Source organism: Zonotrichia albicollis, chromosome 6, assembly GCF_047830755.1.
Source record: "Zonotrichia albicollis isolate bZonAlb1 chromosome 6, bZonAlb1.hap1, whole genome shotgun sequence".
Taxonomy (NCBI): domain Eukaryota; kingdom Metazoa; phylum Chordata; class Aves; order Passeriformes; family Passerellidae; genus Zonotrichia; species Zonotrichia albicollis.
The window spans coordinates 502,248-513,115 of NC_133824.1; the positions used below are offsets into that span (position 1 = coordinate 502,248).

Below are 10,868 nucleotides of genomic sequence, written 5' to 3' on the forward strand. Positions count from 1 at the left end.
ACTGCTGGATCATGTTTGTCCCATGCTGAATTGTGGTGTTCACCAAATTGCAGCTGGGCTCATTGAATTCTGTCCTTTTAGTTTTGGTCCGTTCTTCCAAGTGAATTAAAACAACTCCAATTAATGTCATTAAAATTCTTTGTAGCATTGCTATGTGGGTAACTTGACCAGCAATATGAAATTCAGACACTGCAAAATCTCAAGAAAAGATGTGGTTGCATGACAGTAATACATTACAGCAGTTAATTGATCTCAAGTAGCATGGGAAATAATTTTCTTGCAAAACTTCTTGCATCTGTTTTACACACTCCTTCCTTTACTGAAAATTTAAATGTTTGAGGTTTTTTTCCCTGTGATTTGCAGGCATTATTGATAGGTGGGAGCTCATCCAAGCTCAAGACCTCAGAAATAAACTCAGGATGAAACAGAAATTGCAGCAGTGGCAGCAGCTGGACTCAGACCTCAGTGACATCTCTACTTGGCTTGATAAAACTGAGCAAGAGCTGGAAGAGCTGCAAAAGGTGAAACTTCCAACCAGCATGCAGGCATTGGAACAAAAGGTCAAGAAATTGAAGGTAAGTTATGGCTTGCTGAGAAGAGGGATTTCAAGATGCTGATGTTTTTTAATCAGTGCTCTCCTGGGATCAGTTGGCAGCATGGATGCCAACAGCAGTTCCTGTGCCACAGGGGAACTGAACTGCTCACAGCTAACAGGGCTAAAGAGGGTCTCAGGCAAGGTGCTTCTGTCTTCATATACAGAGATTGGCAGGCAGAAGTAAAAACCTCTTCACTTCTCCCTTTCTGTTTTCTTGCACAGTGATATTGACATCTTTTCCTTGTGCCATTCCCCAAACCAGAAACAGATTGAAAATTAGCCAGGTCTATAGGCTGCAAAGGCTAGGCTGCTTTTTTTTTAAACTTGAAGTAAGGGTGGGGTGTAATTCCAGCAGGACAGACAAAGATCTGCTCTAAAGCTGTGGTTTCTGCAACATGAGCCAGCAGGTTACCAGGGCACATGGAACTGCTGGGGCCCTGGGACTCAGGCAATGAAATGCCTCAGCTTCAAGTCTGAGAGAGCAAGTGTTCCTAAAATCTGTGGAAGTGCAAAATCCTTGTGTGCTTACCCCTCACCAGCTGCCCCGTGTGGAGTCACCCTGAGGCTGCTGGTCAGTCTGGTGTCACCTTGGGGTGATGCTCACAAACAGGACACTGCAGGACAGAGGAGGGATTTCTTAGGCATGCTGAGAGTATGTTTAAGCCTGCATGTCCTGGAGTAGTTATTAGGCCAGGGACAATGACTCTGCACTCCAGTAAGGTCAGCTCTGACTCCTTCAGCCAGTTTGGATTATCCAAGCCCCAGGAAAGGTTTGATGGTGCCTTCAGAAAGGAGGGAGGTGTTTCCCTTCAGCCTGGAGTTGGGTGTCTGACCTCCTCAAGGAGCAGAGCTTCACTTCTCCCTTCTGCATCTGCTTAAGAGGAGTCCAGCTGGCTGTAAATCCCATTTTCAGACAGTTTGGCTTTAGAGGGGTGTTAAAAGAGCTAGTGTGCTCTAAGAAGTGAATTTCATGAGGTGTCAGGACATCCCAAATGCCTGGGATAAGGATAAAGCCAGTCTGCCTGCAGAGTGGCTTACTGGTGTTCAGAAGTCTGTTTGCTTTGTCTGATATTGAAAGAAATTTTATTGCCTGGAGGAGAAGGGGACAGGATCCTTTGATGGGTGAAAAAAAGTAATTTAGACCAGCAGTTTTCTACAAGTGGAACTCAGATCTTGAGATTGACACTCTTGGATAGAAAGGCTGCTGAGAAAAGCAATCTGAGCTTTGTGGCTTGTGGGGTTCATCCTGCAGCTCTGACTTCCCTACTGCAAGAGCAGCTTGGGAAAGATGAGTACCCTTGATTCAAACTGTAAACTGGAGGGTACAAGGAAGGTATTGTTTGGCATTCTTTTTTTTAAAAAACCTTCAGAAATACAAGGTCAGCCTTAACATAAAGGTGGTTAGATGATATGACCATGACTGCAAATTCCATATTATTCCCCCTGTAATTCTAAGGGAGAGGAGGAAGGCAGGCAGGACTGCCTTCTGGGGGGACATTGAGAAGTCAGAGAAATGGGCTGGCAGAAACTGAGACCAGAGAGAAAAATAATTTCTCACAGTGGGGTGGTGTGGTGTGGGAAATAGTAAAGGTAAGAAGATTTTCAGAAAGCTGGGAAAAGCAGGCCTTAGAAACAGAGCAGAGAAAACTCAGAGCTAGATGCAGCTGCAAAGTCTGAAAGTAGAAAAAGTTATAATGACTTTTTATAAGAGAAGCCAGCATTGTGTGAAGGGGTGCATGTGTACTTTTAGTAATTGCCTAGAAAACTGTCTGTAAGCTTTAACAATATACTGTTAACTAATGTTTTTTAAATGTTCTGTAGCAAAGAGGTCTTTGGCTGCTGCTGGCTGTATGTGAGCTTTGCCATCTTTCTATTGTCTCAACCATGTAATGAGGCTGATGCTGCAAATAAAAGCTCAGGGAATGTGCCCCAACATTCCCATCCTGTTTGTGAAAAAACAAACCTCCAAACACAGTCTGGTGTGGGACCAGGGGCCCAGAGAGGGTGGGGAACCTCCATCCTGTGAAATACTGAAAATTTGAATTAATGAGGCCCTGAGCATCCTCCTTGGAGTTTGAAGTTGGTTCTGTGTGAAACAGGAGAATAGAGTACACACCTCCAGATGTCCCTGACGGGATTATTCTAGGATTCTGGGGTGGCAAAACCTTTATCAGTTAGAAGATACTATGTGATGATCAATATGAGTATTTGTTAAAATGTCAGGGAAAGAGACCGCTCAGAGGAATTGAAAGGCAGATGTGGATTAAGCCATAATGCCTGTGACTTAGGGAGAAGCACAAGCTCAGTCACACTTATTTTCTTCAAAGTAAAGGTTTTGGCTTTAAAAAAAACCCAAACATAAACCTGCCTCAATATGTTTCTTAGCAGTATTGAAAAGCCACCAGATTCAAACATCCTTCCCCAACACCTGTAATACTTTTGAGTATGTGGTTTTATTGCAAATAAACATGATTTTCATCACTCATAAAAACTCCTAATCTTCTTTTTCTACCAGGACATGCTTAAAGCATTTGACAGCTACAAAGCAGTGTTGCTTTCTGCCAACCTGAGCAGCAAAGAGTTCCAGAAGGCAGACAGCACAGAGTTCAAGGAGCTGCAGAACAGGCTTCGGAAGGTCAACTTGCACTGGGAGAAGGCAAATCGTGCACTGGACAGCTGGAGGAAGGGTTTGCAGCAAGCCTTGCTGCACTGCCAGGTACATCCCACATGCCAGCTTGGAAGGGAAAACCCTTTGGGATTCTATGGAGGAGAGGGCAGAGGGGTAATCCCTGCACGTCAGTGGAATGGTCACTCACAATTCAAGGCACTTTGTTTCCTGATAAAGTTGCCTCTGATGGATTGAAACGGTTTGGTAAAAATATCTTTGAAGTGGATAATGCCCTTTACTACATAGGTGGAATACTTTAGCAAAGTTTCTGTACTCTCACTAATTGTGAATTTGTAGGTGAAGGCTCTACAAAGGTGTTTTTCCTCTTATGGGCCAATCTTTTTGTTTCTGTAGGATTTCCATGACCAGAGCCAAAAGCTGATCCTGTGGTTAGCAAGTGCTGAAAGCCGGAGGAATGAGGCACAAATCACAGATCCCAATGCTGATCTCAATACAATACTGGAATGCCAGAAGGAGCTGATGGTGAGTGTAGTCTTACCTGCAGCACCTCACTCTCAGCACACTCTGAAGAGCAGGATGTTTGTGTCTCACAGTGTCTGCAGCCTCTCCTCAGACCTGCTGTACTCAGGCATGTGGGTGGCTTTTGAAATGGACCAAGATATTGCATCTACAAGGCACTTCTCCATAATTACCATAATAAAGTTACTTATGAGAAGTCTTTATGCTGAAGCAAGACTTCCAATTTCCAAAATTTAATGTCTACTCTATATGAATTACCTCCTGCCAGAACTATTTTGAAATGTTAGTTCAAACAGGTACAACCAGTCTCTTCAAGAGAACTTCATTTCCTATGTAGCTGTAATAACCATTCCTGTGCCTTGTTGGTTCTCAGGCAGGTTGTGTTGTTCTTTAAAGTCTTCCAGAGTTTCTCCTTTTGGGAGAACATCCATAAAGTGGAGGGTAACAGTCTGTTGTGCTGTTTTTTGTTTATTCTCAGCAACTGGAGAAAGAGCTGCTGGAGCAACAACTTAATGTGAACTCCCTCCAAGAGCTCACTGCTTACCTGCTGCTGAAATCAGATGGTGATTACATTGAAGAGGAGGAGAAGGTCCATGTAATTGGAACAAAACTGAAACAGCTGATTGAACAAGTCTCTCATGACTTAAAAACAATACAAGGGAATCTGGTGAGTTGGAATTTAAATACTTCTTTGTGGATCTTCCTTACTGAAAAGAAATAGCATATTAAGAGTGAAAGTATTTATAAAAAAACTGACTTAATGTTAAAGTAATTCCACCTTGATAAGCTGAAAAAAGAGCAGTTCTGGCTGTAGGAACAACTCCAGCACCCCAAGGCTGGTACAGTTTATAACAGAGGGGTTGTGCTGCCTCTGTCATCAAGGGGCTTGAAGAGCAGAGAGCATACAGCTCTGAGTAAGGCTTTTGGCAGGAGGTTGGACCAGATGAACTTCCTGAAGTCCCTTCCAACCTGAATTTGTGTGATCCAAACCAGGTACCAGGCTAGGAGTGTGTAATGAACATGGAGGAGTTGAAGGTCTTAGCAATGGGTTGCTTATCCTGAGGCCTGTCAGAGATATTTCCAAGTTAATTCCTGTATGCACCCATTCCATTGCAATTCCTTCATGTTGGGCATTGTAAATTTCTTTATTCTGGGGGAGACTGATTATTCTCATGTGAAGGGGCAGTGGGCTGTGCACCTACAGAGGCAGTGAAAGGTGGTGTTATCTTTCAGGATACCAAAACATTCCTGCTAGTTCCAGATGACTTGGACTCAGGAGTCTATAATACAGAAGAAGAGAAATCCAGCCCTGCTGTGAAGAAGGCAAGTACTTTTTTTCTAATATTTTGCTATCAGCATATAGTGTATTTTGACATATTTAGTGTGGAAGTTCCTCAAGTATAATCATTTTACCTTTTAGGTCCATGTATCTTATTACAGTATTTAGAATCAGACCTTAAAGTCTACAGCTGTCTTTTCAGGGAAATTCCTTGTAGTTTCTGAAACCTGGATACTAAAAGCTATTTCTCTCAACAGATGTCCCTCAGGAGAACAGCTGATGGCAGGAATGGCAGCAGCACAAGGTAATATTCTATATAGGCCTAATCTCTTGATAAACAGTGTATATGGCAGAGATGAGCTGTGTGCCAGCAGAAACCTGGGCAGCTGTTCCTTGCAGGGTGACCCATGGGTGGAGGTGATTTTTGCCTTACCTGTAGAGTCCCCTGTACCTACCAGCTCTGGGCTGCTCCTTAGGGAGTGGTTTTCTTCAGCACTCCTGCTCCAGGATCTCTGCAGTGATGTGCAACCCTGGCTTGAGAAAATATTTTTTCTGCCAAGTGGGGTTATTTTAGGTTTAAATCCTCCTTTGATTCCACCAGCATGCCTGGAATAAGAAACTTGCCCCTGACAGCCACTTGATCCAAACAGATCATGAAGGACAGAGGGAGAACTTAACCCCCAGTCCAGTGGGGTCTGTTCAAAGGGTAGATCTCAGTAAGCCAGGGCAGAGAAGAACCTCATCAGTGTGGATAATGTGCTTCAACACCTATTTGGAATGGTGTGTTTGCCTCCTGGGAAAAGTTAAGTTAAAGTTTGTTTGTGAAGTAAACGTTAAGTTTGTTTCCTGAAATTAGGGTAAAAAACAACTTGTTTAACTCAAACCCTGAAGTGCCTGTTGTTCTTTGTTTCTCCTTTCCAGGAGCGAAAGCCATTCAGAGCCTGTGCAGGCAACCCCTCGCTCTCCCTCCTTCTTCTACCGAGTGTTGAGAGCAGCTTTACCCCTGCAGCTGTTCTTCCTGCTGCTTCTGCTGCTGGCTTGCATGATCCCCTCCTCTGAGGAAGACTACAGCTGCACCCAGGCCAACAACTTTGCCCGCTCCTTCTACCCCATGCTGCGCTACACCAACGGGCCCCCGCCCACCTAGGGCAGCCTGCACTCTCACTCAGCACTCCTGGGTGGTGCTTTTTTCTCCCATGCTGCTCTAGCATCAATCAAGCAGTGAGTTTCACATCTCAAAATGTATATCTTGACAGAATTTCAGCGTTTTTTGTACGGGAAACAAAACTTTTTCTATAGATTTTTTTTAAACTGTAAGCAGCACACTTTATACTTTGATGCAATAGATACACTATTTTGTAGGGGCAGTGCTCTTGAGTTTGCAAGGTGTTTGGATACTGAGTTCTTAGATGCAGAAATGACATCACAGTAATGTTAAACATAGCAGTCTGTCTTGGGTGAGCATGACAAACAAGCAGGTGAAGAGGGACTTCATTGAATATGATTTCTGCACACACACACACACTTCACATTACTTGTATCTTTTGGTACTGTAGTCACTTGGTGGAAGCAAAAAAATTGCATATTTTTGAATCTTTGTTGTTGTATTTTATTCATCTAACACATTCAATATCATGATGCACATTTGTTTTGTTTGACATAAAGTGTTCTAGTAGTTAGGACTGCTGTGTTGTCTTTTTATACCACCTTTGAAATAAGGAATTGCTGCATTGCATGGAAATGGTTTATAATGCACATATTTTCTAGATGAACATGATTATGTAGACTATCCCTGATGTATACAAATAGTGCAATGACTTTTTTAATGAAAGTTTTTTTTTCAGTTTTTAACCTGCTGAATAGTGTACAGTACCTTGGGAGAGAATTGTGCATTTTTATAAGCTTTGTTTTTAAAATGAAACTGGCGTATGGGCAGTGGCTGGAGAAACACTGTGTACAGTCAGCATTGCCACTGCCCCTCTGTTGTACAGTTTGAGTACTGTCATTAAAATTTTGCCAATGTCTGCAGGACTCTGGGTGTGTCTGGGGGGGGACCAGCTTCATGTTCCAGCAGTGCTGCCCCTCACACTCCTGGAAGAGTCCATTTCTTTGCCTGCTAAAGGAGTGGTGCTGGAAGAAGCACAACCCCTCCCTTGCTTGTCAGAGCAAGAGATCACAAATCCAGCAGTGGGACCTGTTCCATGGCACACATCCTTCCCTTTGGAATTGCTTTCCTGGAGGAAGAACACAAAGCTGAACCAATTCATGCTTATTACTGGTTTGAAATGCTGAACTGTTTCCCACTCTGGAACTGACTTTCTACAGTGGGAGTGCTGGAGTGGGAAATGCATGTGGGGGAGAGCTCAGTTCAGTAGTAAGGGCTTTGGTGAACAGCTTTGTGTGTGTGGCAGTGAAAATGACCCAGGAATTAGCCACTTTCTGCAGTGCTTACCCATGGAAAATAAGATCTCTGATTCGCCTCTGAGAATTCTCCCACCCTTTCTACACTTGTCACCACTGGTAGTTGCTGATTCCCCCTGGTGGAGGGCTTTATAAAGCAAACTGCTTTGTCCTCATGGTCAGAGAATGGCCAAACCAGCAGCTTTTTCCCAGCCATGGTGGCACACCCACTGTGGTTTATTTCCAGGACATGATACTAAACTCAACGGGCTGAGTTGAGGAGCCAGGCTCGTGCTCTCACACTGGGGCTGTACCCAGAGATGGGTCCCTCTCACTGCACACAGCCACACACACTGTCCTCTCTCACTCTGCAATCATTATTTGATATTTTCAAAGCAATTACTTTAGGATGGAGCTCATTTAAGTTTCTTTCTCTGTAGAAGTGAGCCAACTCCAACCATTATTTCATTGCCAGATTGTCACAAATGCCCATGCAGACCTTTCTGCCAAGAAGTAATAGGCAGTTGCTGACGTGATATTCAGTTCTTCTTCCATTAAAGAACCTATGCAGGGGAAAAAAATTGAACAATGTTAAAAGGTCTAAGGAAAATTTCATAGCCTACAATTTCCTTTCATTATGAACAGTTATATCAAATTGTTGAGCTGATGTAATATATAAAAAGAGGAGCTTTCAAGAAATTATCTCAAAATGTCACTAAAAAACAATGTCTGGGAAATAGCTTAAATCTTTTTTCTTCCACACCTATTTTAAATAGTTTTATTTCCAATTGATTATAATCACTGCACTGCAGACTGACACTGAAGTCTGCTTTAAACAAGTCATTTTATATCCCCAACAATTTCTTTGTGTCATCATCTCTTTTAGGACTGGGTTGTTAGTGTCCAGGGAAGGATAAAAAAATATTTTAAAGAGAGAACAGATGCAGTAGTGAGAGCAACCCATTATGGTTGTGCACCTGCATAGAGAAATCAAACCCAGCCCAAACCAGTTTTGAATTGGAGTCTTATTTTTTGGCAGTGAGATGAGGCCTTGGTTTGTTTTCAGCTATACCCACCCTGCTCCAGCAGAGTCAGCAGCAATGAGAAGGCTCCAGCTGCAGGTTCTTACAAGGGGCTGCAGTGGTGGGACAAAGGGTGGTGGCTCTAAACTGACAAAGGACAGCTTTAGATGAGGTGTTGGGAAGAAATTCAGTGCTGTGAGGGTGGGGAGGTGCTGGGATGAGTAGTGCAGAGAAGCTGTGGCTGCTCCATCCCAGGCTGGATGGGGCTTGGAGCACCCTGGGATGGTGGAAGGTGTCCCTCAGTCACCGAGCACACACATTAGGTGCTCATGAGACCAGGCTGGGCTCAGCTGCAGGAGAGAAATGAACAAAAAGCAATATATTTACATTGCACGGTGCCTGTTTAGTCAGCTGCACCAACCCATAACAATGAAACACAGCAACAGACAAATGCCATCAGTTCACAGAACTAAAGACAGCTGGGGAAGGGGAGGGGCTGGGGTGTTGTGGGGTTGTTTTCACATTACCATAACATACATCAAGTGCTTTAAAAGACACCACTTTCAGCCAGGAGCCTGATTCCATTACAACTAAAACGACAGGACTGAGAACAAAACCTTTTGTGGAAAACAGGCATAGGAGATGTGGAGTAAGCACTGGTAATGGCTGTGCCAGCTCCTCTGTGACACTCTGATGAGTGAAGAAGGTTTTGTCTGTTGAGGCAGTAGCAGCAGATGTTGGCAGTTTTATAGCAAAGCAGTCTCTTTTTTGTGCACTTAAATCAAAATTGCTAACACTCAGCAATACATGAGGAGTCTAGGTGACTCTTAAATGTAAAGATGGAGTTAAATAATACATAGATCATAAATAAAATGAAGCCTTAGCTATGAAAGTGCCATTTAACACATCACACTTCACTTTAGTAGTAAAATACTGTGAAAAATTAATGTAAATAATACTTACATTCCACATTGTAGCACTTGCTTTTCATGCTCCCATTTGCACCAATCTCTTTAGAATTGGTTTGGGCCCTGGGTCAGCACAACAGGCCACATCTTACCTGCTTTGCTGACCCATCATCTCACAGGGCCTAAGTAATACAAACCATTTTTTCTGAGATGGATGGTGATGATAGCAAAGGGTTTTCCATGGCTTCTAGGTCTGACTGTAGGGAAGTGTGAAAAGATGGCCTGGGGTGAACTTAGAGGAAGCTGAGAAGTTATGTTTGCATCCCAACAGTACAGAAACTGGAGGGTAAAATGCAGTTGCTACTCCCTGGCTGGAATATGGTTGGATTTTTCAAAACCATTCCACAGTGAGGCCCCACACCCAGAATCTGCAGCCAGAACCTCCTAAGGGAGGGTGGAATGAAGGGTGGGGTGGGTTGGAGACACCTGGCCAGGCTCTGTAGAAATCCTTGCAGGGAGGGGAGACATGGAGCAGCTTCCAGTACCTGAAGGGGCCACAACAGAGCTGGAGAGGGAGCTCTGACAAGGGCATGGAGTGTCAGGACATTGTGAGGGTGTTGAGACTGAAAGAAGTTGTGGATGCTCCTTCTCTGGAAATCTTCAAGGCCAGGCTGGATGGAGCTCTGAGCAACTGGATCTGGTGGAAAGTGTCCCTGCCAACCCAAACCATTCCATAGTTCCATAAAATATGTTTTTATCCTTCCCTGGACACTAACAACCCAGTCCTAAAAGAGATGATGACACAAAGAAATTGTTGGGGATATAAAATGACTTGTTTAAAGCAGACTTTGATAAAAACCCAAACAAGACAAAAACTCTTACCTCAGAAGAGGAAGATCCCTGGCAACAGCTCAAACAGGATCAACAGGCAACTTCTGGGCCTCACTGCATTTTTGGGCTCTGCTAAACCACTGTAATGATGCAAATACAACAAATATCTTTCATACTCCCCAGCTCATCAAAGAACGTTTCAACACATCTACATATCCTTCCTCCACACTCTCCTCTCTGACTGCAAACATTACAGCACTAAAAATGGGTAATTTGAAGGAAGACAGAGGTGTGGAAGAGGTCTCATATTCCTGGAGACAAAGCATTTCACCTGTCTGAAACCAATTTTTTTTTTTTAAAAAAAGAAAAACAGCCTAGATTGTTTTACTATCTGGTTCCAGTTCCAGACCAGGAAGCTCAGCATGTTTTCCTTGTGTGTGCTCTTAAAAAGTTTGTCCGTCCTTCCTTCCTTCCTTCCGCCACTTCCTTCCTCCCTCCCTTCCCTCCCTTCCCTCCCCTCCCTCCCTTCCTGTCCCTCTTGCCTGAGCCAGGTTTGCTCACTCTGTGAACATCCCAGAACTGCAGCACCATCTCTCAAGCAGCAGCAGCACTGAGAAGCTGAGTCGCAGCCAGGCAGTGAAGGAAAGCAGTGGAACAGCCCCTCCTCAGAGCTCCTGCGGACTCC

At 43.8% G+C, this 10,868-nt stretch overlaps 1 protein-coding gene and 1 long non-coding RNA gene across 5 annotated transcripts in view; one reads left to right on the top strand and one right to left on the bottom strand.

The window, feature by feature from the left end:
• LOC102072960 (nesprin-2) overlaps window positions 1-7,046 on the top strand; it is a 181,891-nt gene extending 174,845 nt beyond the window's left edge. For all 4 annotated transcript variants that reach the window (XM_074542222.1, XM_026796308.2, XM_026796309.2 and 1 more), the window contains 7 exons: window positions 364-575; window positions 3,111-3,311; window positions 3,618-3,746; window positions 4,222-4,410; window positions 4,977-5,066; window positions 5,280-5,326; window positions 5,944-7,046. In XM_074542222.1, coding sequence (XP_074398323.1) covers window positions 364-575; window positions 3,111-3,311; window positions 3,618-3,746; window positions 4,222-4,410; window positions 4,977-5,066; window positions 5,280-5,326; window positions 5,944-6,169 — 1,094 coding nt within the window. In that variant the 3' untranslated portion in view covers window positions 6,170-7,046. The remainder of the gene's footprint in view (window positions 1-363; window positions 576-3,110; window positions 3,312-3,617; window positions 3,747-4,221; window positions 4,411-4,976; window positions 5,067-5,279; window positions 5,327-5,943) is intronic.
• LOC141729318 (uncharacterized) lies at window positions 6,305-10,514 on the bottom strand. Its single transcript, XR_012580671.1, has 2 exons — window positions 10,235-10,514; window positions 6,305-7,985 (listed from the first exon to the last, which is right to left on the bottom strand). It is a non-coding gene; the product is annotated as an uncharacterized LOC141729318 (long non-coding RNA).
• Between the last annotated feature and the right edge of the window lie 354 nt (window positions 10,515-10,868).